We start from the raw sequence: 27,318 nt of genomic DNA on the forward strand, positions 1-27,318 counted from the left end.
TTACACCCTTCAAAATAAGAGCGTGATAAGGAAGTGCCGCACGTCAAGGAATTTTGGTAGGCAGCTGTTGGTGTAGTTCATGTTTTGACCACAAGATAGCGACATTATTTAACTTAACTATCTTAAAACTGATTCTTTTGAATTTATTTTAAAATACTACTGACAACTTTTGTCGTATTCTTTGCAGTGTATTTCTAATATTGCAAGTGTATGAAGTAGGGTGCTTTACTTTTTGTGGGGGTTTGAGTAGTATTTTTGTGGCATTTCTGTGCAGCAGTTCTAGAGTTTCATGTTGATGATAGCTGTCCAACCATGAATACTTAATTACATAATAGGGCCTTTTCAAACTTGTGCTAGGATATTTTAATTCGTTTGCCCACTCCATTTGAGGTCGGAGGGAAACGAGTGTACAATTGCTCATTAGCTGTCAGGCCTCCCACCTCAAATGGCTTGGACACCCATGAGCGTCAACAGTAGCCAATGAGATGCATTGATTTGCAAAGTCAAAACAAACCCATACGGGTTTTCTGCTTTGAGGCTGAGGTTGGAAAAGCGAGCAGACACCCACGTGTCGTGTTTCCACGGAGACGGAGCCCACCACTCGAATGGCGGGCCCTCTTTGTGCACCGCGCCCGCTCTTGGGGTCAGAGCGGCGCTTGTCAAGCCGAGAGGGGGTCGCGCGAACCCCGTGACAGATGAAAGCGTATTCAATGCCATCATCATTTTGTCATCAGGAGAATGAAGAGATTATGCAGGCTCATTCAGAGGGGAAGCACTCAATGGCACAAAGGAAAACAAATATATCTGAAGGGAAAATGGCCATGTAAAAAAAAACATTTTGTTTTTATGCAAAATGCTTAGTTTTTTCAAAAATATTTTTTTTAGGGAAAAAGGATAACAACATTTTAGGAAAATGTTAGTTTTTTGCTTAATGTAAAATGTTTCTGATCAAAAAGTACTTTAGAAATTGGAAATTCATAGCTGTAAGAAATAAATCGATATATTCTTCATTCCTACTCTAAAATATTAAATTGTATCTTTAACGTATGGCTATTTAAACTCATTCATATTAAATGACCGTTAAAAGCATGCCCATAAAATAACAATAAAAGGCTTTCCAAGGTCGAACATAAATAAGTTCCGCTTCTAGTTTCCACCCGGACATTTTATTCAGAGGGAAGGCTTTCAAATGACTAGATGGTAAACATCAAAGGTGAGTCCCCGTTCATCTACTTTTTGTTCTGCCAATACTGATGCTTTCAAAACAACCCCAAAACCGTTAAAAATATCTCATAGCGAACGTTTACGTTGCATGAAATTGGTCAATTTTAGCATAAATAGTTCGAGGATGGATAGAAAGCCAAGTCGTTAGCTCCCGACTCATTAGCCTGCCTCGCGTTACATTCCAGAATAAAGATATTGAGCCTTTTTGATTAAACAAGGTTGATGAATTTGTAATTGAATAACTTTAAATGTAACTATTTAGCTACATCGGGGCGTTTTGAGAAGCTAGCTTCCCTTAGCCGAGCATCATGGGAGGCTGACCGTGACGTCACCTCTGTCCTGTTTACAGAGCACAGATGCGTCTATTTTTCTCTTCTAAAAATTGACAAATACTAGTGAAAAACAAATAATTGTACACAAAATACTGTATATCCTATTTTCTATGCAAATATTTAATGTAAAAAAAAAAGTTTGTCCGGGTGTGACCTGCGATGCGCTAATGGCGTTTTCAATAATTCATACAAGGAGACAAAGAGGCTGATCCCAGCAGAAAAATCAATCAGACCGACCCCGAGGCAAAAAGAGCACACAAGTGGAAGGATGCTAAAAATTTAGCTCAACTCTGACTCACATCCACCTAGCTATGAAAAACCACAAAGCTACAATATTTCCCCTTGCACTTCCCATTTAATCTTCCCCCTTCTGCCCTTCTTAGATCACCACGCAAGGTTCCCGGCCTGCCTGTGGAAAATGTCGGGACGTCTCCACTAGACAGATGGAGGACCCGAGGCCGTCGGACGCGGTGGGCAACATCAGCCCGGCTCTGGAAGCCACCGAGGACTTCGCCGCCCAGGGAGTCATGCTACATTCCGAAAAGGTGACTGAAGCAGCCGCCGCAGTGGTCAAATTGGCCTCTGGGGGCGTGCGGGGGCTCCTGAGCGGTCGGCGGCCCGAAGTGGGCCCGCTTGGGTTGGCTTGGGCCGACAGCTTGAGCGCGGCGGGCCTGAGGCACGGCGGCAAGAGGAGCCGGGCGCGATCCACCAATGACTTGCTGGCGCACGGCAAGGACGGGGCATCCAATGCCGCCTTCAAGAAGGGACACAACAGGTCCAGGTCGGATGTCAACTACCGGGCGGCGGCCTATACTGACAATGGGCTCCCTGCTGTGGACACTTTGAAGAACACTATACTTAACCAACATGTGGAAGGTCAGTGCAATTTACACTATCACCATAAGGTATACACATAAATAAGTAATTGTTAAAACTATTTGAAGTGAGGTAGAAAAATTAAGTGAGTAAAGTTGTTGGCGGCACATGACGTTTTTAGTTTAAGAGCTAATTGACTGCAAATTTCAGTGGCTGGGAATGATAAAATAATACAAAAGTACAAGGATTTTGGAAGAGAACATTTTATACTATACATTTATATATGAACATACATTAAAGAAAAACAAATCTCATGCCAAAAAACACATTGGAACCTTCTCCCAAAACCAAACCCAAAATAAATGTAATCTTGAATTTTGAAAGATTTTTTTAGATCCTTGTTGTCGTAATGGTAGAAAATGATGGTGAACTTAAATGACACACACACATACGTGCACGCGCCCAGACACACTGTGGAGGTCTCGGGGTGTGCGGGATAATAGCCGGTAATCCCGTCGGCAAATGGACTCAAATGAGGCGAGCGCGCGGGAAGCTAATTAAAGCGCCTCCTGACACGGGCGGGATTACGGCGCATTAGCATACATGTGAAAAGATAGCGGGCCATTTGGCCTGAAAAGTGCAGCGGGGACAAAGCCTGTTTGCTTTCCCCATTAGCAACCGCTGGTTAGCATTACCACAGCGTACGTCTCGTATCCTCATTCGGGCCTTTCCTTGGCGACCTTTCAATGATGTCAATTTAACAAGAAGGGATATGTTTTCATTTAAATCCCCCGCTAGGCTAAAACTCTCTGTAACCATATTAAATCTATTTAACTGTTAGCTAGCAAATTAGCATTATGTCAGTGATGTTAATTTAGCGGCCCTTCCACCGCAACAATACGTTTTTATTTAAACTCCTGAAAGGGGATAATTTGAATTGAATTTTTGACTTAGAATTGAATGCCTTTATTATTATTTTAGAAGCATAATGAGATTAATAGCTTTAGCATAAAGTGCATAAATAACAACAACAAACAAACTGACAGACAAATAAATTCTCAATAAATAACAGTAACTGCACAAATAACAAACAAAAATACAAATAAATCCTCAACTAATAAATAAAAAACCCAAAAATAACGAATAAATTAATAAATATTCCACATAATAAGAAGTAAACATCATAAATAAGCATGAAAAGGCACAAATAACAACAACAAAAACAAACAATCAATTAATAAGTGGTCAACATAATAAATAACTAGTAGTCACCATAACAAATAAGTAGTAGTCGACATAGTTAAGTAGTCAGCATGAACAAGAGGTCACATAAATCTGTTTTACTGTTAGCAAATTAGCATCCGAGGTAGTTTATCACTCAAGCGTCGTCCAGTCTAATGGGCGGCGACATTTTTCCCCTCTCGGAGCTCCGGAGCGTGACGGCGGCCATTCGGCTACTTCTCATTTGCATATTTATAAAAGCTTGGTTAACACACTGACAAATATGTTGTGATAAGATCGATGAGGTCATTTTTACTGGCTCTGATCCATTTCTTGAGCCGGGGAAACAAAGTCCCATTTTTGTCATTAGAATGAAAGTAGAATTTGCATTTTGGGCTTATTTTTCTTTTTAAATAAATGAGTGCAGTTCGACTTTGCTTGATTTATGGATACGCTAATACAAAGACGCAAGCTTGTTTCCATTGCAATCAATGGGAAAGTGTTTGAAAAATGGACCCTGCCATGGCAAACTATGATAGAAAATGTTTTAAAAAAAAATTAAACATTATTCTGGCCCACAAAAATCCAACGTTGCAATCTAATATCTCAGTAAAGTATCTCTAAGTATTATTATATTGATGAATACCAAAAAAAAACTCAAGTGAAGGCTTACTTTTTGACACAAATTTGTTTTCCAATCCCATCCAGGCGAAAAAGGAAGCATCAGTAGCAGCCTGATATTGAAGCAGGCCGAAATGGAGTACCGCGAAGGCCCGCGGGGGCGCTGGAGCCAGTGCCACGTGGAGCTGACGCCCTGCGAGCTCCGCCTCTACACCTTGGACAGCAGTGCCAACCGCCAACTGGGCACCGCCTACTCTCTATCGCACTGCCAGGGCGTGGCGGCGCCCGCTCCCGGACAGCCGGCAGACCAGCGCTCCCTACAGGCCGTCTTCTTCAACAACAGCACGCGGGTCCAACTGAGGGCCGCCACCCAGTGGGAGGCTGGCGAGTGGCGGCGACTCCTGTGGGAGAAGGTGCAGGCGGCGCGGCCCGCCAGGCAGAAGTCAGAGAAGACGGTCAGTTTCCCGGAAGAAAATGAAGCCCCGCCCACTAGGCCCACCACGTTGCCCCTCTTCAACCAGCACTGCCAAGACGTCCTCAAATCGGGGCTCTTGGACCAACTCCTGGACCGCAACCAATGGCGAGCCTTCACTTTTGTCCTGACCGGGACCACCTTGCAAGCCTTCCCCACCGAAGGCCGCGCTCCAGCATGGCGCCCCGTCCGCCAATACCCGCTAGCCTCCTGCTTGGGCGTCCAGCCGGACCCCGAAGCCCCCGATCGGGGGGAGCGCTTCCAAGCGGCGTTCGCCACCGACACCCTGAGACTCCGAGCCCCGAGCGTAGCCCGGGCTAAGGAGTGGACGGAGGCCCTGAGGGGGGCGGCGGCAGGTGCCCGGAGACCCGCCCGGGAGGAGTGCGGCGCCCCCTTGCTGCAGGGAGTGCCGATGAGGTCCAGGGAGAGGAGGCAGAGGGACCAGAGGGCCAAACGGCAGTCGGTCACCACCAGCTTCCTCAGTCTTCTCACCTGCGTCGCTGTGGAGAAAGGACTCACCGCTCAGGGATTCACTTGTGCAGGTCAGTAGGCTATTTAGCATCATCCATTAGCTTAGCATGCATGTTTTGCGGATGTGGGAGGAAAGTGGAATACCTGGGGAAAACCCATGCAAGCCCAGGGGGAACAATAAAGCTCTCAATTCAATTCAACATGCATTTTCCACAGTGAGGAGCCACTTGGGATCGAACCCACGGTCACAGAACCACAAGGCCAATACGTCAACCACTTTTCCACCGAGCCGCCGTATAACTTTTCATTTATTATTTGTTTTATTGGTCTTTTCTCACTTAACTACTTTAGGCATGTCTATATTTCACTTAAATTGTTATTGATATTGGAAGAAAACTACCATTTACTAAAAAATTGCCCATTTTCTCACTATCCTACCAAATTCATTTTATGACATAATTTAACATCAGATTTTTCAAGGTAACCTCAAATTCAGCATTTCATTTCCTACCCCGGCTTTGGCTTTCATTGTGGAAGAATCACACACGTCCTTTTTTTTTTAGCGTTCACCCGTCACTGAAGCTTGAGTGTTTTGTCAGTCTGAAAAAAAAATGACATCAAAGCTCCATTTTAAAACACACACACACATTGCGTCCTCTTAGAGGCGTACAGGTCCAGACCCGCGGCGAGCAGATGAAAGCCCACCGTCAGCCCTCACGCCGTCTCCCACCACCGTGCATTGGTCTCTCTCAGGTCAAAGTGAAGCCCCGGCCCCCACCGGATAGCCCCCCACCCCACCCCCTCGTCCCCGGCACCGCGGCAGGCCTAGGTCCAATCGGTAGACCTTTTCAGCCACGTTTGAATTCCCATTCATCTTTTTCGTCCCGGCCATAAAAGATCAGAGAGCGCTGGCGGAAACCGCCAAGAGCTTTAGCCACAATTCCACAGGAACTTAAGCGACAATTAGCAAAAGGGCGACACTCTCAAGATGGTCGACACTTAAACGATTCATTTTGTAGGGAACATCGTTGTCAAAAGCGGGAAAGTAAATATGTTCAAAGAAAGTGGTAGCTTAGCTTAGCCTAGCCACATTGTCCAATCAATTTAGCATTTACGTTCATAAACATGCATGTTTTTGAGACTTCAGCTATGAACAACCAATTCCTAACAGGTAGACGGAACACCTCCATACAACACACAACAAAGTGTGGTCTTGTGGTTGCTGATGCTAATCTGGTCTTCATATTTTTCAAGTCGTCGCGGCTTTTGATACGCCGCACCTGTGGGTTTGTATGGGTGTGCGCGTGTCTGGTATTTGGGTGGAAATGGGACAAAGCCATCAAAATGATCAGAGGGACGGATTTATTTTTTCCACCGGGTTCTTGTGTTGTGACTACAACCCGAAGCGTGGCGGCGCGGGTGGGTTTTTTTTGGGGGGGGGGGCAATGTCGTTCAAAGTTGGATTTACAAACCTGAGATTTGGTAGATATGTTTTGGTGCCTTTTCACGTAGAGTTAGGAAATTTGTCAATGAGTCATTGCCAAAAAGTCTTGGAAAGTCGGCCTTTTGCAGGCTTGTTTGGGAAAATTTAGCCCGCCACGCCAAATTTTAATCCATACTAACCTGAAATATGGTTGGCCGGTCTGCAGGTTTGTTTAAAAAAATTCAGCCCGCCACGACAAATTTTCATCAACAAGTAGACACTCAACTGTTTTTTCCCCCCTATTTACCCAAATCCTTCACTTATGATGCTAAACCGCTAACTATTTTTGTGCTATTCACAGGCTGTCAACGTCCAGTGGGCGCCTCACGAGGCAAAGCCAAAGTTTGCCACTACAGCGGCTGGTATTACTGCATCAAATGCCACCAGGACAACAGTTTCCTGATCCCGGCCCGTCTCCTTCACAACTGGGACACGAGTAAGCACAAGGTGAGGCCCAAACTCGTTAGAATGGAGCCCCGACTAAAGCCACTTGTCCATTAGGTGTCCAAGCAGGCCAAGGAGTTTTTGGAGTTTGTGTACGAGGAGCCCTTGCTGGACGTCCAGCAGCTCAATGGGGGGCTGTATGAGCACTGCGAGGCGCTCAGTGCCGTGCTGCGCTTGCGTCAACAGCTGCAGTCGCTACGCGCCTACCTGTTCAGCTGCCGCGCCACCGTGGCCGAAGATTTGCGCCGGAGGTACGCCCACACTTGACATGCGTTTGCCAGTTCATCGCTCAAAGTAGTGGTTTAGTCGGTGTCAGTTTTAGCTAAAAATAGTCTTGATTTTCTTCAGAAAATAACAAAATTGTTGATTTCTACAGTTCTTTTAATGGCAAATTTAGGATTTTTTTTTCAGATGTATTTCAAATCTTTATTTACATTATTTCAATGCTATGATGCATTGAAATTCATTTTTTTAAACAAAAAAAGTCCCTATTTTATGACTTTCAACTTCAATATATCCTGTAATCATTCCACATCCTTTTAATTCCTATTTTTTTTACCAGAATTCTGACCCATGTCCATTCATTTCCACCTTTTGGCCTTTTTTTTATACTACTTAAAGTTCAAACTTATTATTATTATTTTAAGTTTTTAGGAAAATTAGAAAAACGTGTACAAAGCGGCACTTCCATTGATTTATTTGGCCCTTCTTTTGAAATGTTTATTTTCCACGCACCCAAACGACTTCCCGGCCTTAGTTTTTGTCCGTTTGAACGCGCTCCGCCCACGCGGCCATCGAAGCAAATCCCCGTTTAAACACGGTGACAAGGACGAATGAGGCACCTGTGTTCATTTGTCTTCCCTTCCTCCACAGAATTTCCCCGCGAGAATATTTGCTGCAACACATTCACCTCTACTCCATTGCCGACCTCCAACAGGTAAACACACAAAAGCCACGTAGTATTAATTAAAATAAAGTTAAAAATTCAAAATAAAAGCACAAATTGGAGAATCCTGCATAAAAAAAGGTTAAGGGCAGAGAAAAATATAGAAAATTAAATAATAATTGGATGTAAAAAAAATCTAAAAAAGGAATAAATGTCTCATTTTTATTGATTTTAGGAATAAAAAAAAATACATTTATTTTGAAATGCCATTTGTATTCATTCATGCAGTACTTCCAAAAAGCCATACGCTAGTGTACTACTGCCAAACCCTCCCAGTTAAAATGGATGGGCTGTCTTTTGCCATAAATGCTAATTTTTCATAAAAGGCATAAAATGAAAAGCACAATGCTAAGCGTTCTCATTACAGTTAAAGATGCTAACTTTTAGCGAATATGTTTGTGTGTGTGTGCGTGCGAATGAAGCCAATGTGGCAGCCTTGAAGTGGAGGTAAATTGAGGGCTGATTTGTGGGTCTGCGGAGGCTTGGGGGGGATTTTTGGGGGGGTTGGTTATAGGAAAAGCGTCTACAAATGAGTGAAAAGTTCTTTTGTTAGTGATTATGTTGCACCCTGCCCTTCTTTTCTGTTCTGATGGGGGGGCTCCCCCACTGGCCCGCTCTCACGGTGAAAGAGCCCCGCACCCCCTCGCCCGCTGCCCCCCTCCCCAACCACCTCCTCCTCCACTCCCACACTGCTCGGCTAATTGCTCTCATTGAGAAGCAACAGGCGGGAAAACAAAGCGTGACATGCCTGCCTTCGCTCTCACACACATGTTAGCAACTTAGCATCTTAGCTCATCACCACCCAATTCTGGGTCATCTTTTTTATTATTATGTCCAAAAATGTTTTTCACAGGTAAATTAGTCATTGAAAAAGGTTTTATAAAAATAGTCAATTTTTTATTTGGAGATCACTTTTGGAAGGTATTTTGCAGGGTAAATTACATTTTTTAGCATATTTTGTCTAATTTACACTCCTTTTAAAGGTATATTATTTTTTCTTTTTGACCGTTTATTGGGAATAATTGTGCAAAATTATATTTAGAAAGTATACATCAAGGGTGCGTTGATTTTTGTTTGAAAATCCTCAGATTATAAATTCATTTGAAATAACCCAAATTATGTTATATCTTATTAATCGACGTATTTGACTAGCATATCTTTAGCTTGCCTGCGTGCGGGTTTTTGACGAGCAGCTGTTTAACGTCCGCTTTGAGAATACAAAGACTCTGCGTGCGGTAAGGAGGACAAGCTTGGACTCCAGTGTGTGTGTGTGCACATGAGTGTGCATGTGTGTGTGTATGTGGACAATCCCTGAATGTTCCCAAGATACAAAGGTTAATAGGTTGTTACCACAATTGTTAACTCTATGTACTTCCTAAACACAAAGACACCTTTTGTAAATAGATTGTTTTCATTATAAGAAGGACACGGATTCGTAAGCTAACTTAACTACATGTGCGAGTGGTTAGCGCTTCGGCCTTGCAGTTCCAAGGTCGAGGGTTTGATCCCAGATGGGTCCTCACTGTGTTGGAGTGGGCTTATTAGCCTGGGGCTTGCGTGGGTTTTCTCTAGGTACTCTGGTTTCCTTCCATATCCCAAAAACGCTCATGCTAGGCTAGCTAGTTGGATACTCTAAATTGTCTCAGTCCTGTTCTTGTGCCTTGTTATTGTCTGGCCACCAATTCAGGGTGTCCGTAGTTGGCTATCATACTAGACTCCGGCACCCTTGTAAGGATAGGCAGTACAGAAAATGATTGAATGAAAAAATAAATTAGTTTTTGTGGGACCCACCCAATAACATAGTGGGCTAAATTTGGGCCCCCGAGCCACAGGTTTGCTAAATTCCAAGCCCCAATTAAGCGATAATGAAGTTTTTGTATCTTTTAGAGTAAGATTTTTAATCTGGGATTTGAATTTTATAGCATAAATGTTTCTGAGGTTGTGCTGGGTTGTCGCATACGCTTGTTTGTGTGCGCGCACGCTTTCCTCGCGGCCCAATTAGAGGCCCGCCGTTCATTAGGGAGCCTGTCAGCACGCATCACGACAGCCATTCGTCAACACGGGCGGTGGGGGGAGCCCACAAAGGGGGGCGACCACCGCAAACATTCGCTGTCAATGTTCCATCAATTAGGAACACTTTGCACGGATCCAATAAGTGTCTTTTTGGGTGCTTTTTGCGCCATTTGCATCCAATCCAATCCAGCTAGCCTACAATGCATGTTTTCGGGATGTGGGAAAACCCACACAAGCACCCGGGATCGAACCCTTGGTCCTAAAAGTGTGAGGCTGACATTACATGTGCTGTAATGATTTGGTGGAAATTGCCAACGTGTTTAATTCTGTGCCCTCTTCTGTTCGCAGGTGATTGACGGGCAGCTGGCGCCATTCCTGTCCAAAGTCATCAAATTTGCCAGCGCGCACGTTCTGGCGTGCTCGCTATGTCGCCAAAAAGGATTCATCTGTGAACTGTGCCACAGCGGACACGTCATCTACCCCTTCCAGGACGGCGCCACCACCAGGTTGCTCTTTGTAATTCATTGACAGCAGGCGTTTAATCACAGATTACGTTTACTAATCTGGTCATTTACAGATGAAATTTATTATATTGTTATATTACACAACTTACATTTATATATAATATTTGAGATAAAGACTATTTGGACAAATTTTAGGTCAAAAATATCTTTGTTTTTAAATATATGAAACATGGAAATTTAGCCTTTTGCATTAAAATGTGTTAAAGAAAACTACAAATTAATACAAAATCACTTTAGGTCACCAAAAATAGGTACTAGATGGTTTTAAAGGAATATTTACAGCATTTGGGCTCTTTTTAAATTTGAAAATGTCAAATAACCCCAAAAATAAGCAAATTAGTAATGCTAATGAATTGGCAAGCACTCATATTTATTAAGCCTTGTTTGAAGATGATGTCATTTTTTCTTGGCAGATGCACTGGCTGCGACGCCGTCTTCCACAGCGAGTGTCGCCAAAAGTGTCAACCATGTCCTCGCTGTGTCCGTCGCGAACTCCACCGCGTCCAACGGCCGTTGTCCTTCTGGTCGCCCGATGACGACGACCCTCACTTGCCCTTCCGGGACGCCTGACACAACCCACAATGATCCCAACCAGGCCAACAAGGACTTTTTACAAGGTCAAAAAAGGTAACCGTCGTTGGAAAAAAAATGCCGAGTCATCGGAAGTGAGCGGCCCTTCGTCCCCCTAACCGCCATTTTCTAGCTAGCCTGGTGCTAAACGGGTGTTAAGACACGTTTTTACAACAACGGCACAGCTTACGTTAAAATTGTACGGGATTTTTTTCCCCTTAATGTTACAGAGCAACAACTACCGTTTGTATTCGCTAGTGAGCCATTTCATTCGGGGGGTAAAGTCGAGAAGTAGACGGGTATAGCCACAAACGTGCTAACGAGGAATTGGGATTGTGCTAGCGCAGCTAGCGCTTAGCTTATTGGCACTTTTTTCACTTTTGAAGCTCCGTTCTTGTACTAGTTTTTCTTTTCTGAAATGATTTTCTTATATTCCTATAGGAACATCACCTACCAAAAGTATAAATATATAAATTATTTTCCATCAATTGAATTGAAATCTAATTTTTTGGAGAAAAAACAAACTTAAAAGACAACAAAAAATATTAGTCATGACAAAAAAATATTTCTAAAAATAATATGGAATAGTTGTAGAATTGTCATGAATTGGAAAAGAAAATGTAAATAACTTTTGACACCCCCAAAAAAAAGACAACTAGTGTGTGTAAATGAACATTTAATACAGTATTTGATCACTAGTTGTTGTTTTTCCAGCTTAAAATGTTGTCCATACTTTTAAATGTTAACGTTCCCAATCACATTTCATGTCCTAATATAGTCTACTACGTTAAAAAGGCTATACTTACTTAAAAAAAATACTTAGCGTTTGATTTGAACAAAAACGTAACCATTTGTCATCGGGCTCATTTCAATAGCGCTCTTAGCTATTAGCCATTAGCAATTAGCGTCAATGCCGGTGCGTTCAGGTGTCACCAACCAGTGACGTTAAAACTCGCTTAACTTATTATTTGCATTTCAATGAAGGGACAAAATCTATTGTGTTATGAACATAATGTACATGTATTTTTAATTTATTTTGAAAAGATTTTTGCCATCCAGTGAAGGGAAAAACACTGTTGAATCCTGCTTTACTTTGTTTACATTACCAGCAAATAGGTTTATGTATGTGTGTTATTCAAAACCCAACCACTCCAATTTCATTGAAATCTGCACTTTTCATGTGGTTTATTTTTTGCTTCTTTCACTTTTGCTGGCAGCCAATAAAAGGTCATCCATTCCTTTTTTTGTTGTCTTTAGTGAGGCATTCAGGTTCATCTGGTATCTCATTAGCCACAATTGACGGCAAATGACGTCCAAATCAGTCGCCACGGGAAATACTGAAACGGCAGTTAGCATGGGGGTCAGCTAGCGTGTCCGCGGAGACTCGTCCAATGGCCGCCTTAATTGTCCGGGCCAATTAGTGCTGACGAGCCGGACCACAAAGCGGCAAGTGTAGCCGGCGCAGCGCCGCTTTTGTCCCGCTCCACTGGCCCGCGGACCCCGGCCCCTCATTTAGGGCCCGAGAGAGAGACCCCCACACTTGGGGAGGGAGACCTCCACATGCCAGTGCAAATCAAAACAAAAGACACTTTAAGGAAGGGGGAAGAATTACCACAATGCCAGTGTGTGTTTGTGGGAGAAAGTGGCTTTCAATGTGTCTATGTGCAACGTGTGTGTCTGATTTTGTGTATGTGTTGCTTTTTCTAAACCTATTTTTTTGTTTTCAAGTCTGGTTTATGAATGTGTTCTTGCAAGTCTGCATTTTTTGTGTCTTTGCACATTGGACTTGAAATACATAGATTTTATTTCAAGTCCAATGTGCAAAAAGGACCAAGTAGTACCCCTAAACCTTCAGTCACCCAAGTTAACCTTTGGACCCTTTGACATACATTGAAGCACATCAACGCCAATTCTTATGATATTGTCATTACATTTTTATTGAAAATGTCAAATCAATGCTCAAAATGTTCCCCCCTCTCCAAATGAATCACAATCTGCTAATTTTGTTTTGATTGCACGCCTTTTTTTACAAGCTTAACCGACTGCCTTGACACTCATTCATCATGACGGTCAGATATTAACTGATGCGTTCAAGAATCGTCAGGAAATGCCCTTCTTATATTGTCAATGTTCTTGAGGCACGCTTTCAAACACATTTAAACCAAGGGGTGATGCGTTCAAATGCATTCAAAAGTCAGTACTTGCTATAAATGTTTAATTCATATGGACTTTAGAGACCTGTTGTTACTTCTTTCTCATGAAGCTTACACAGGACTCATTTAAACGAAGTCAGTCGCCTGATTGGTTCAAACGTCGGCGAGCGGTGCTGTGATTTCCGAGGGTCCTTGAAAGCAACGGACAGGCTCACAGGAGGCGAAGGTTGAGTAATTCAGTCTGTTCCACCCTCCGCACCTGATGGGATGAGACTTGCACGCCGAGTCGCTAAATGAGCAACAAAATCAACTTTTGCCTTGCAAAACGTTACTTTTTATTTTTTTTCTAACCAGCGACAACTTCTTAAAGGGTGCAAAGACGACGGCACGCGAGATCCGTTGGATTTTTCGACCTTTTGGTGAGTTTATTTGACTTTTTGCATTTATTTCCTCTTCTTCGAGGATTCTGCAGCAGGTGGAAGTGCACTCCGCACATGGATTATTAATCAATTATAGAGACATCGCCTTAAATTTCAATCTTTTTTTCCTGTTCTACTATGAAATGGAAAAGCCCAAGACTGCAGGAGCACTTTAGTTTGGCTTCCAAGCCTTCTTCAAGGTTTATTTTTCAAAAACTTTAGGTTCAAATGGAGTCCGCCGTGAGGATCCTTCTGGTCTTGCTGGTCCAGAGCGGATCTCGGGTGGGGGCGGCATCCAAGGAGATCTCGTGCGAACCCCTGACAGTACCCATGTGTCGCGGCATCGGCTACAACCTGACCTACACCCCCAACCAGTTCAACCACGACACCCAAGAAGAGGTGGGCCTGGAGGTGCACCAGTTCTGGCCCCTGGTTCGAATCCGCTGCTCCCCGGACCTGCTCTTCTTCCTGTGCAGCATGTACACGCCCATCTGCCTGCCGGACTACCGCAAGCCGCTGCCCCCATGCCGCTCGGTCTGCGAACGCGCCAAGCGCGGTTGCTCGCCGCTCATGAGCCAGTACGGCTTCGAGTGGCCCGAACGGATGAGCTGCGAGCGCCTCCCCCGACTGGGCGGTGATACCCTCTGCATGGACCACAACGGCAGCGAGGCCGGCACGCCGTCACCCCCTCCACCACCGCCGCCGGCCTTGGCGAAGGCCACGCCCAAGCATCGTCCCAGAGCAGCGGCCGCCGTCCCTCCTCTGCCGCCCCCACCCAAGGGCGAGTGCCGTTGCCGTGACCCCTTAGTCCCCATCAAGCGGGAGTCGCACCCCCTGTACGGACGTGTTCGGACGGGACCCCTCCCCAACTGCGCCCAGCCTTGCCACCAGGCGTACTTCTCAGAAGACGAGCGAGCCTTCACCGGCCTGTGGGTGGGGCTGTGGGCGGGGCTGTGCTTCATCTCCACCCTGGCTACAGTGGCCACCTTCCTCCTGGATGTTCAACGCTTCAAGTACCCCGAGCGACCTATCATCTTCCTGGCCGCCTGCTACCTCTTCGTGTCGCTAGGCTACCTCATCCGGCTGGCGGCCGGCCACGAGCGCGTGGCCTGTGCACCGGGCGGCGCCGACCCCTCGCACATCCTCTACGACACAGGTGGCCCCGCCCTGTGCACGTTGGTCTTCCTGCTGGTCTACTTCTTCGGCATGGCAGGCTCTATCTGGTGGGTAGTCCTGTCCTTTACCTGGTTCCTGGCGGCCGGCATGAAGTGGGGCGGCGAGGCCATCGCCGGCCACTGCCGCTACTTCCACCTGGCCGCTTGGCTGCTCCCCGCCGTCAAGACCATCTTGGTCCTGGCTTTGGGCGCGGCTGACGGCGACCCGGTGGCCGGCATTTGCTACGTGGGCAACCAGAGCCTGGAGAACCTGCGGGGCTTGGTCCTGGCGCCCTCGGTGGTCTACCTGGCGGCCGGATCCTTCTTCCTGCTGGCCGGCTTTGTGTCGCTCTTCCGCATCCGCAGCATCATCAAGCAAGGCGGCACCAAGACGGACAAGCTGGAGCGGCTGATGATCCGCATCGGGCTCTTCGGGGTGCTGTACACGGTGCCCGCCGCCGTGGTGGTGGCCTGCCTGTTCTACGAGCAGCACCGGCGCCCCGACTGGGAACGGGCGCTGGCCTGCTCTTGCGCCGCCGAGCGCCAGCAGCTGGGCGGCGGACCCGACTACGCCGTTTTCATGCTCAAGTACTTCATGTGCTTGGTGGCGGGCATCACCTCGGGGGTCTGGATCTGGTCCGGGAAGACCCTGGAAACCTGGCGCAGGTTCCTGGCGCGCTGCTGCCCCTGGTGGCCCTACAAGGTGGCGGCGGCGGCCGTGGCCACGGCGCCCCCACCCATCTACCCCGACGCCGCTCTATTGGGGGCCATCCCGGGAATGTACCACAAAGCGCCATCGCATATATGACACGCCAAGTCCTTAAAACTGAAGATCTGGAACTTTTGGGCGAGTTTGACGTCCTAAACTTTATTTATTAATGTAAATAACAGAAGACAGGATTATCCATTTGGTCATCAAGTGTGAACATGTACACCTTTGCGCCCTCTGCGGGTAACAACGGGAACTGCTCAACATTGGTGCTTATTAGTTATGTGACTTGGTTTTTTTCCCCTTCTTTAATTTCGACGTTAACTTCAACGGTCAGGTTTGTTAAATGTTTTGTCATTTGCACTATATTTTTACAGTTTACAAAAACAGTTAAATGAATCATCTAGTAAGTATTGATACTTAGATCATGTTGATGTAGACTCCACAATGTTGCAAAATGTGCATTTTTCAAAAGATATCTTAATTTGAAATTGTACTTTTGATTAGCATTCCCAAAACAATCTTGCTAAGTTAATTCATTACTCCAAATTGCCTTCACTATGATTACTTGTCACCCTTTGTCTCCTTGTTTTCTTGTTTATAAAATGTGACAACTTTTAGTCCAAAAAAGACTTAAGTTCTTTCCATTTTTCGTGTGCTACTGTGACCCGCCACCCACTTGAAATCCAGTTTACATCCCGACATCCCGTCTGTCCACTTGTCCCTTTTTCTACTTGCAGCCCAAGTCACCGAAATGGAAGAAAATGTGCAGTATTTGCTTGTCAAATGTAGCAAGGAAACGCCAAAGCAGAGGCCGTGAGTATACATGATTAGTGTTTATTTTGAAAATACTCCGTGTGCAAACGGGTCTTTTCCATTTTTAAAAAGGACACATTTCACAGCTAGTAAGTAGCCTACATAGTAAGCAAAACCAACGTTAGTTTTTATGCATTTTGCTGTAGCGTCCATTCCGTAGCTCTACCTGCCTTCTTTTCCACTGGTGGCGGTGACACAATACTGAGCTGGATATCATTTCAGTAGTCAGATTAATGTCCATGTGCACCAATAGTTAATACACGTATTCCTCTCGTTTTTAACCAAATGCCTTTTGTAAAGAAGCGTATTGCTGCCACGTAAAGTACAGGCTGTTTGACCCCATTTCGTAGGCTAATCATTTTAACAATTTTAGTTGCAATGAGCTCACATTTTCACAGTTTGTGTAGAAATGTTTCAAGTTTGTGTATGTAATGTTTGGCATTTTTGTCAATCTTTTCAGGGGAAGAAATGCTGTTCCAAAAGGCATTTTGGGGCTATGCACAAACCTGCTCCACTGTCTCCAAGATATTGGCCAATGAGAAGAAGTCAAACATTTGGGAACATCTTATGTGTATGGGCCAAACTCAATGAAAAAGCTGCACTAAACAGGTCAGTTTGCTTTTGAAAATTATAACTGCTACTCAAAATGTAAACTATCGTGTCCATATTGGGCTTGTGGCATACTACCCTGACAAATGCCTTAAGTAAAGCAGGGTTGTGCATGGTTACTATTTGGATGGGAGACTCATCACTCTTATGTTTTCTCACTTAACCTCGTGAGAAGTAGTCTGAGCCACAATATACACCAAGCCCTCACTCAATCTTTACTTATAAGTATTTTTGTGGCAAACTTCATAAGTTTTCTCTTGGTGAAACTATAGATGGTGCTACTCAAAACATCTAATATCATGTACTGGTGGGTAAAGTCATGTCAAGTGTTATTTTTTTGGAGGTAAAACTACAGCAGCTCTGGTGGCTGAGTGGTTAGGGCTTTGGCCTCTAAGATCTGAGGTTGCGTGTTCAATTCCCTGCTCTGTATACCTTTTATTTATTTTTTTCGGGCCCAAAACCATGTCAATTTTATTTTATTTTATTGAAACTGCAAACTACTTCGGCTTCTAAGATCTGAGGTTGCGTGTACAAATCCCCACTCTGTATACCTTTTATTTATTTTTTTCGGGCCCAAAACCCATGTCAATTTTTTTTTTTTTACTGAAACTGTTGAGTGCTCTGATGGCAGAGTGGTTAGAGCATATGTCTCTGACATCCTAGGTCCTGGGTTCGATCCCCAGTCACTACCTGGAAACAAAAATCTTGGTTCCCTCCCTGTGTAGGTCCCTCCCCTTGCCATGGGTGGGAGGGGACACCAAGACACCTAGTCCCTCCCCCCTGCCTCCGGCGGGAGGGGGACACCGAGACAAGTGGTCCCCTCCCGCCAAAGGCGGATGGGACCAAAACACTTATACACTTATACCACTTTTTAGCAAAAGGTTATTGGGTCCCCTCCCGCCTTCGGCGGGAGGGGACATTAAGACACTTGGTCCCCTCCCGCCTTCGGCGGGAGGGGACCCTAGAGACACTTGTCTTGGCCCACCCACAACACCCTTGGTCCACCCCCGCCTTCGGCGGGGGTGGACCGACGGTCTTGTCCCACCCACAACACCCTTGGTCCACCCCCGCCTTCGGCGGGGGTGGACCGACGGTCTTGTCCCACCCGCAACACCTTTGCCCCCCTCCCCCGCCGAAGGCCGAGGCAAGACACTTGGTCCCCTCCCGCCTTCGGCGGGAGGGAACCAAGATTTTTGATTCCAGGTAGCGACCGGGAATCGAACCCAGGACCTTGGGTGTCAGAGGCTGATGCTCTAACCACTCTGCTGGCGGAGCCCCAATAGTTTTAGTAAAAAAAAAAAAATTTGACATCGGTTTTGGGCACGGAAAAAAATAAACAACAGGTATACCGAACCGGGATTTGAACACGTGACCTCAGGTTTCAGAAGCCGACACTCTAACCACTCGGCTATCGAAGTCGTTATAGTTATACTTACAAAAAATAACACTTGACATGACTTTACCCACCAGTACGATATTAGATGTTTTTGAGTAGCATCATCTATAGTTTCACCAAGAGAAAACTTTGAATTTTTTTTATGAAGTTTGCCACAAAAATACTTATAAGTAAAGGTGAGTGAAGACTTTGTATATATTGTGGATCAGACTGCTTCTCACAATGTTAAGTGAGAAAACATAAGAGTGATAAGCACTCAGTGGGTTTGCCAAGGCAGTCTTCCATCCAAGTACTAACCGAGCCGGACCCTGCTTAACATTTGCAGGTATTTGTCAGGGAAGTAAACCATAAGGCCAACTAGGACATTAGATGTAATATTTTGAGTAGCACTTATATATGCACCAAAACCAAACTTTTGCCTGTGTAAAGCACATTTTTCATAGAGTTTGGCCCACAAATAGATTACAATTGTACACCTAACGTGTTTCCCCTTTAAACATTTGTTTTGTCCCCCGAATTGACTGTACTAACATGTAAAATGTTATATTTTAAGATTAAAAAAAGATTCATACATTTCACTATGTAACAAGAATGTTTAATATAATACTAATCTTCCTTGATTTATGCTATAAATCTGTGGCAGCAATTCGTTCCGCTAATTTTGTAATGACTATTCGGCTACGCGGATGCACTCGAGCGACCGGGGTGAGTTGCGTATAAATAAAAAGGAGGACTAGGAGGGGGGGGATGTCCAAGCGGCGTTGGCGTGGGTAAGAAGGATACGAGTCCAGGCGGTCTCAGGAGAGCACGGCGTTGGAGCGACGGATGCCGATGAGGTTGTCGGCGCTGAGCGAACGGCGTACGGCGGCTCGGCTCAGGTCTTTGTACTTGTCCTCGCACAGTCTGGAAATAGCCTGGACAAAAAACAAAAGCATGTTGACAATGGCCAACAGACCGCTGCAAAATGATGGCCAACCATTTTGCAAAAAAAAGAGGGAAGTAAACTAAAAGGTAAGTTACCTCCAACTTTTGGGCGCGCTGGTTGTTGAGCGGCTCCAGCGGGAAGCTGAGGTTGTTGTCATCAGCCAGCTGGCGCAAGTCGAAGTAGTACTTGGCGTAGACGCTGGCCGGCACGTTGATGTTAAACTGCAGAAGCTCCAAGAAGTGGCGCTCCATCTCGTTCCTGCGCCCACAGAACAAGACTGAACTTTAACCAATGACACAAAATGGCTGCACACATTAACAGTTGCAGTTTGTTTCTATGTTTTTAAACACAATTCTCAAAACAAATGCACATTTACAGACTTAAACACCCCAAAGGTTATTTCAAAACCCAAAAAATATGAAGCCAACAGCCAAAAAGCAACGTCCCCCTTCATCATTCTGGTCGCCATGGAGACCGCATCCAAGTTTTTTTTGCTTTGTGGGCCAACGAAAGGTGTGTGCGTGCGCGCGCGTGGTCTCCCTGGGCAACTAATGGAGTAGGCGAGAGGAAGGCCCATTATGTGGAAGCGGCAAGAGCACTTGAGAGCCCCCCCCCCTTCCATTTCAACCCAAACAAGCCCACCTCTTCATTCTTGGCCCACAAAGACTTGTACATCTAGCCATGACAACACACTATTTGTTTTTCTTACCAAGTGCACCTCTGACCAGGGGGTGCATGTTTTTTTATGACCCTTTTAAAATTCATTTGTCGCCATAGACGATGAGAGACGTCCCTCCTATCCCATTTGACCTCTAAATTTATTAGAAGTGATCTGTAAGTACCCTAAAAAACAAACTCACATGTCCTCCACAGTGATGTCTTTAAGGATCTGGCAATAGTCGACGTTCCACACGGCCTGATCGTCCCAGACTTTGGAGGCCAGCAGGATGGCGCCAAGCACGATACGCTTCCAGTTGGAGGGACAAATGTCCAGCTCAGCGTACGTCAGTAGTCGCTCCAGGTAGACCTGAAACGGCATCAAGAAAGAGTCCAGTCAACCCGTACAAAAGACTTTGAAAAGACCCAGTGCGATTCTCAGCATGCTTTTGGTGCCCTCGGCAGGCCAGCTATTGTATGGCATCAAAACAGATGGTTTCTAATGTTTCTCATCTAATGACAAACAATTTATTAGAAGGTATTTTATACATTGTTTAGGAATGAAGTTGTTTATGGAAAAAAAGCCTTACTATACTATGTCGTTTTTTAAGAAAAAAAGCCTTACTATACTATGTCGTTTTTTTAAGAAAAAAAGCCTTACTATACTATGTCGTTTTTTTTAAGAAAAAAAAAGCCTTACTATACTATGTCGTTTTTTAAGAAAAAAAAGCCTTACTATACTATGTCGTTTTTTTTTAAAGAAAAAAAGCCTTACTATACTATGTCCTTTTTTTTTTTTTTTTTTAAAAAAGCCTTACTATACTATGACGTTTTTTAAAGAAAAAAAGCCTTACTATACTATGTCGTTTTTTTAAGAAAAAAAGCCTTACTATACTATGTCGTTTTTTTTAAGAAAAAAAGCCTTACTATACTATGTCGTTTTTTTAAGAAAAAAAGCCTTACTATACTATGTCGTTTTTTAAGAAAAAAAGCCTTACTATACTATGTCGTTTTTTTTAAGAAAAAAAGCCTTACTATACTATGTCGTTTTTTTAAGAAAAAAAAGCCTTACTATACTATGCCGTTTTTTAAGAAAAAAAAGCCTTACTATACTATGTCGTCCATCCAAAAATTCCACTTACGAGCGTGACAATGGCACATTCAGCGGTGAGTTGTGCTGCACTGAAGAGCGTCCTGACGAAGCGATAGATAACTTTGTGCTCGGGGTCCATGCAGCTGTACTCGTCTGGGACCACCTCCCTCTGTGTGCACGCACCAAAAATATACACTTTTAACTCCTTCCTTACATCAAACTAAAATGATTTCAAATGTCTGTTAACGTCAATAATAGCTGAAGTTTGTGAAGATGATTGCAATGCATGCTGGGTCTCACTGATAAAGGGTGCAGCTTCTCATCAAAGATGTCCAGAGAGCGGTTAGAATCCCTGCAAAAAAACACAAAAATATACACACTGAGTCCAAATTCACATACTTTATTGTACATACGATTGGGCATGACGTTACCTGTTCTTGATGTGGTAGTAGATTGCTAAAGTGACACTGAAAGGAGAGAAAAAGTTAAAATGGGATGCCCTTTGATATGGTAATTCTTGTTATATTTTGAATATGGTCAAATGGTCACCATTTGATTGTGCTTTTGAGGTTGGGCTGGCTGACGGTGCTGTCGTCAATAAAGATGGTGGAACACGAGCTGTACTTCTTGGAAAGTGGCCCGGGAGACACCTGCATATGGGATGAATAAAGTTTCATATAATCATATATAAAGTGCTCTTTTTGTTTTTACACTTGTATAATCATTACTAACTAAAATGGGATAAAATATTGTGATTTTACAGGCAAACTGTTCTATTTGTCAAGATCAATCTATGTATTTTCATGGAAAAAATACTTGTTTCATGTTAAATGAATTGTGATATTATATGAATAAATATATATCCAAACAAATGTGAAAAAATGTCTATTAAATGGTAAACAACATTGTTCTTACATGACTGATGTGGTTAATGTGGTTGCTTTTCCGCCTGTCACGCACTGTCAGGAAAAGAAACAAAAAAGAGATTTACATTATTATCAGGAATTATTTCATATCTGTATATATGTGATGGAGAGTAGGTATACTTAGGATTTGCTCACCGTCTGTCTGCGATTTGCAAAGGAAGATGGTGCTCACTCGGGCATGGTCTGACGGGTTGGACTCTAGAGCCAATTCTGAAAAATTCAAAAAAAATGTAAATCAATAACTAACAAAGATAATCAAAAGCAAAGTTCCCAGGCGACGCCCACCAAACCGGTTGTCCCACTAATTGTTTCTCATCTACTTTTACTTTCAATTTAGCTGAAACGCTCAAAACCCCAATAGCACAAATTACGCACCGTCGGGGACTTCTCTGTCGCTGATGTGCTGCAGATAGGGGGCGCTGTTGTCGTCGCTGACTTCCGTGCTGGTAAGGAACTCCTCCAGCCGCTCCGCCGGCTGCCTGGACGGCAACTTGGGGCTCGACTCCGGGGAGACGCAGCATGACACTGTGTTTCCCATGCCGTGACGGCCTGAATGCACTCAGTGTTCCAAAGTGGTCCGAATGCTTGTAACGCTAGGCTGCTTCCCACCGGGCGCCCCGCTCTCACGCACCAGGGCTCTGTGTTAGCATCTCATTACCTAGTCATGCCAATTGGACGCCGTCCGCCAACTTCTAGCGACGACATTCCTCGACCATTGGCTTGGGTCAATAAGTCCCGTGTAATTACCCCCCAAAAAATGGCAGACGAGGGCAACTTTTCCCTATCTCAAGCGATGTTCTTAAGCACGGTAGTAATTCTAAAAGCCGCCTGCTCTCATTCATTCATTCATTCGTTGCGCTATCGACCAGAGTATTTTAGAAAAAAAATAAATAGATATCACGTGTAAACTCACTGTAATTAACAAATTAAAACAACTTAGTCAAGTTTAGCTTGTTACAATGTTATGTCAATAAACCAGTGTGAAGCGACTTTCCGGCCCAGTTCCGGGTGTCCTACTGGGCTAGCATAAAATTTAGCCCCAGGTTTCTGCGGCCTTATCAGGACACCGTGGGAATAATATACGAAAATAAAATATACATGCAAACGTGTGTTAGTTTTACTTAAAAATAGATAAAGTACTACAACTGTTATAACACGTCGACGCGTCGATTAGCGAGGCGTCGTAAACCGCTAGACTTTAATTACGCATGTTCTCTTGGGCTTGTGGAGGAAATCCAGTCCGAGGTTTCTGCGGCCTACTACAACAATATGTGTAAATTCAACGATCCGAGACGGCTTGTCGAAATAAAATTAAATCCTCCAGACCTTCTCCCCGTTTCCCATTGTCCATGCAACTTTGGAAAATCCTCCAGAATCCGGATCGTTGTTGTTTGTAAGCCGGGTTGCTCATAAAATCGCCATGTCGTAGCTATTAGCGCTCATACCACCGAAGAATTGTTTGGCGTTGAGTGTACTGTGGTCCCGCACACTCAGGATTATAATCATTTCTATTGGTGGAAGATTCACAACAACTATTTTCTCCAGGCTGCCCATTGGTTGAAAAATCTGCCAGTTACACGGATTTGCGATGATGCTATTTTCGTAGGGTCACGCCTTTTTTTCTGAAATGAACCCTTCACTGTCAATCAGAAACATTCATATTGGATTATGGAACTATAAATGTTTCTAAACAAAGTCAGAAAATACTGCAACAAATGAGTTGTATGTCAAAATAACTAATACATTGATATAAACAATCAAAACATAAAAAGGACAAAATCAACTCGAGTACATTCGTGCTTTCATCTTTTTAACTGTGATAAAATGTTATATATATCATACAGTTGGCTGTAAGCCGAATGAAGACAATGAACACCGAGTATAGAAAAATATGGCACTGCAACCTCGTACATCGTCAATAACCTCGTAGCTGCCATGACCGCTAGGTCTTACACACACGCTCGCACACACTCACTGATGTACAGTATGTTACAAATATATCAATAAACAGCGATACATCAAGTCTACACATGCAGTAGCATCTATATACACATAAAAGTTGTATAAAAAAAAAATAAACACAAGACTGGACGTGTTACTCATGCAAACATTTGAAGTCACAGATTAGTCTTTTTCATAGCATAAAAATGCTCAAGCCTGGTCTATTTACTTTAAAAGTTAAAGAAATGATCGTAAAAAAGGGAGGCATGTTAAACTCAAGGGCATCATTGATAAAAAATATCCCATTTTTTCAGGTTTTAGAGTGTGAAAAGGTGAACTTTGTGTTCAAATCCCACTGGTTGTAGTCGCGTGGTGTCCTCCAAAGGAAAGTAGTCGTTCCTAACAGGTTCAAAGTCTTTGCTATGTACCAGGCAAAGCTTGCTCAATCTGTCCCAATATGGCTGCCGTGATCCACAATGTTATGGAAAAAAAAATTGGGATTGCATTTGAATCAAAATGATGCTAATAGTTCAGGTTATCATTTTTGAATGATTAAGTTCGGAACAAAGTGATGACCTGTACCTACAAATACTGTACATGAGCAAGTATTAAAGTCAAAGTTAGCACCAAATCTGTAGTTTAGGTTAAAAGTTTTTTTTTTTTTTTACTGCAGTTTGGAAAAAACCAATGATTTGCTCATAAATTGAGCATTTGTAATCCCTCCTGAGCCCAAAAGGACATTTTTTTAACCGATTTTCCAGTTTGTTGTAGATTGTCCACTAACGTTAAGTGTAAAATTTGAGGCAAGTACAAAGTAAAGCCAAATAGTCAAAGACTTTGAACTGGCACAAGGGCTACTTGAGCCCAAAGCGAGGACGTTGCTCCGTGCTTGTGGGGTATTTTTTCTCCTTTTTAGTCAGATTTATGACAGTAAAGGTCTTTGAGTGCTTTGAGCTCTTCAATGAGTGTCTTATTTTGGTTTTCCAGAACGGCGACTCGGTTTTCCAGACACTTGACATACTCCTTCTTCTTTCTGCGACACTCACGTGCCGCTTCTCTGTTAGGAGATAGCATTAGATGGGTGCAAGCTGTTTTATTTTGTGGGTCATCTAAGTTTTTGGTACCTGTTTTTCATGAGGCGGACCTCCCTCTTGCGGGTGACTTCTTCGGTAGCGCCTTGGGTCGGGAGGGCGGGCGACGAGGCCATGACCACCCCGGAGGTGATGGTGTTGGCGGGCGCCGTTCGGATTTGATAGGCTTGGACGTCCCCAGAGGCGGCTGAAAATGGAGTTTCAAAAAAAGGACTAAAGTATTAACATACTCATCACTCATCATTAAAGTAAAAAGTATAAAGTAAATATAAAATATTCAAATTGATATGGAAAGAGACATGAAAAAACTTTTCCCGTGCTGACCTTGCACCACCACTTGGTTACTGGGAACCAGTATCTGCTGGCCGTCACTTGTCTGCGCATACTGAAGGATGGTCGTCCCGGGTTGAGCGGCGGCGGCGTTGGTCATGGTGAGTGCCTGAAGGCCCTGTACGCCATCGGTGCCGTTGTTGGCCAACTGAATGGCGCCGCCTTGCGTGATGGCGACTGCGAGTGACGCGAGCGAGGTGGAGGTTAGCATGACAGTCGGCTCGATGAGGTCGCTTGATGAGAAACGTACTGTACTGGCCACTGCTGGTTTGGTAAATCGGCGTGGGCACGGTGACTGTGGTGATGGCGGGCGTGGCGGCCGCCGCCACGTCGTCTTCTGCTTTTTCCTCCTCGATGCGAGGGACGGCTGGCGCGTCGGATGACAGGTCGTTCAGGATTTTCCTGTTAATAGAAAAGTAAAAAGATAAGATGGGAGAAATTTTGTCAGTAGAGGTACGACTGTAACTGAAATCAGGTCCAATTATATATTATATTATTATTTTATTCAAGGTGACATCTAACCTATACGAGGGTCGGCGTGATAGGATCTCGCGGCGCTTCTGTGAGTCGGTTACGCTGTCCACTGACTCCTGTGAATCCTCACTCTCAGCAATGGTGGAGATCTAAAACAATGCAAATAAGGTGCATTATTTTTGAATTAAAATATGCAGACTTGAAAAATGCTAACGAGTCCAATCATATGAAAAATGACCTGCACAGTCTGCACTTGTGGCGACTGTATGACAGACGACTGGGCGGCCTGTATCACGCCGTGCACTTGGACCGTCTGCCCATTCGGAAGCTGCACTAGGGTGACCGTGGGACCCGTCGTTGAGCCGTGGCCCGTTGCCATGGATACCTGGGGGGAAAAAGGAGGGAAGAGAAAAGAAAAGCTGTCATGGGCTGCTCTCCCGGTACACAAACGTGTCGGCCAATTACCTGCGCCAAGGTGGCGAGCTGCGCCGCGGTGATCTGTTGCTGATTTTCCGTCTCGGCAGAGTCGGCCGTCTGCTGAGCCTCGGCTGCCGCTGACTCCATCTTCATCAGCTAAACTGGGGAGACAAATGATGATACACGTTATGCGTCATAATAGCTGGAAGACATGGACTTAAAAGTTTAAAAATGATAACCAAGTTACATTTATCCCATTAGTGAAATTATAGTCCTCTACATTGATTAGAAATAATGGAAAAGAAATGCTTGGAGTTTTAGCACCATCTAGCGGTATTGTCGAGATGTGCAACAGAATGTTGGCTACACTTGGGATTCTTGTGGGGGTAATATACAGTGATATTTTCATAATTTGTAATGAGCAACACAAACTAAACAGTAGACGGTTAATTGACTATAGATCAATGATATATGTATATAGAGACAAAAAAACAAAAGCAATAAAAAGAAAGTCACGTGTGGAAACACTAGCACAGAAAAAGTTTAGTGTATTTAATTAAAGGGAAAACACTTGTTATTTCAACGTAGCCTGGAGAGACAGATGAGTGCAGTGAATACACAATGCATTGCGTGACGTGTGTCATGGCGATAGTGGTGAGCTCACTCTTTGCGTGTCCGCTGTGCGCGCCATGATTGGCTTTGCGCATTTCTCCCTCGACTTTTCAAAAACAAGAACCGTCACCAGCACTCGCCAAGCCGCCGTGACAGCCGAGCCACATGGCCGGCTCGGGCGACGCCCCCTTCGGCCACCATGTCCCAGACGACTCGGTGTGCACACCGGAGGAGCCCGAGGGACTCTTTTTCACCAGGAACTGGACTAAATCCGGTGGCGGACTCCCCGAACGAACATCTTAGTTATGTAAAATCATTACAAAACGGGGGAATTCTCGTCGAAATTGGTCCAACGCGGGCAATTTATCGGGACAAAATGGAATTCACGCAGAAAAAGCGGGAATCTGATCCCAAACTAGCTTTGCTATTAGCTCATGCTAATCGCTTAGCCACAAGCAA

The 27,318-nt window shown here is 44.4% G+C and overlaps 4 protein-coding genes across 5 annotated transcripts; 2 read left to right on the top strand and 2 right to left on the bottom strand.

Moving 5' to 3' along the window:
• Window positions 1-1,146: 1,146 nt before the first annotated feature.
• On the top strand, window positions 1,147-12,375 carry plekhm3 (pleckstrin homology domain containing, family M, member 3). Its single transcript, XM_077728701.1, has 8 exons — window positions 1,147-1,213; window positions 1,940-2,432; window positions 4,302-5,228; window positions 6,942-7,087; window positions 7,142-7,335; window positions 7,958-8,021; window positions 10,392-10,549; window positions 10,981-12,375. Exons 2-8 carry the CDS (start codon window positions 2,000-2,002, stop codon window positions 11,135-11,137), a joined length of 2,079 nt encoding a protein of 692 aa, XP_077584827.1. The 5' UTR covers window positions 1,147-1,213; window positions 1,940-1,999; the 3' UTR covers window positions 11,138-12,375.
• Window positions 12,376-13,545: 1,170 nt separating this feature from the next.
• fzd5 (frizzled class receptor 5) lies at window positions 13,546-17,246 on the top strand. Of its 2 annotated transcripts, XR_013327909.1 has the most exons (3): window positions 13,546-13,709; window positions 16,313-16,388; window positions 16,849-17,246. XR_013327909.1 is itself a non-coding variant. In XM_077728584.1 (2 exons), the coding sequence occupies exon 2, from the start codon at window positions 13,938-13,940 to the stop codon at window positions 15,669-15,671; it is 1,734 nt and encodes a 577-aa protein (XP_077584710.1). In that variant the 5' UTR covers window positions 13,546-13,709; window positions 13,932-13,937; the 3' UTR covers window positions 15,672-16,296. The 2 variants fall into 2 exon arrangements, 1 of the variants encoding a protein (XP_077584710.1); XM_077728584.1 differs by lacking the exons at window positions 16,313-16,388; window positions 16,849-17,246 and adding an exon at window positions 13,932-16,296.
• A 1,301-nt stretch (window positions 17,247-18,547) lies between these two features.
• Window positions 18,548-23,481, bottom strand: ccnyl1 (cyclin Y-like 1). Its single transcript, XM_077727887.1, has 10 exons — window positions 22,370-23,481; window positions 22,130-22,204; window positions 21,984-22,027; window positions 21,618-21,718; window positions 21,500-21,535; window positions 21,369-21,420; window positions 21,118-21,237; window positions 20,179-20,345; window positions 19,414-19,576; window positions 18,548-19,307 (listed from the first exon to the last, which is right to left on the bottom strand). The coding sequence occupies exons 1-10, from the start codon at window positions 22,530-22,532 to the stop codon at window positions 19,191-19,193; spliced, it is 1,038 nt and encodes a 345-aa protein (XP_077584013.1). The 5' UTR covers window positions 22,533-23,481; the 3' UTR covers window positions 18,548-19,190.
• A 306-nt stretch (window positions 23,482-23,787) lies between these two features.
• creb1b (cAMP responsive element binding protein 1b) lies at window positions 23,788-26,403 on the bottom strand. Its single transcript, XM_077727888.1, has 7 exons — window positions 26,296-26,403; window positions 26,069-26,215; window positions 25,879-25,979; window positions 25,607-25,758; window positions 25,351-25,533; window positions 25,060-25,213; window positions 23,788-24,992 (listed from the first exon to the last, which is right to left on the bottom strand). The coding sequence occupies exons 1-7, from the start codon at window positions 26,398-26,400 to the stop codon at window positions 24,848-24,850; spliced, it is 987 nt and encodes a 328-aa protein (XP_077584014.1). The 5' UTR covers window positions 26,401-26,403; the 3' UTR covers window positions 23,788-24,847.
• Window positions 26,404-27,318: the final 915 nt, after the last annotated feature.

This window comes from Stigmatopora nigra, chromosome 11 (assembly GCF_051989575.1).
Source record: "Stigmatopora nigra isolate UIUO_SnigA chromosome 11, RoL_Snig_1.1, whole genome shotgun sequence".
Lineage (NCBI taxonomy): Eukaryota > Metazoa > Chordata > Actinopteri > Syngnathiformes > Syngnathidae > Stigmatopora > Stigmatopora nigra.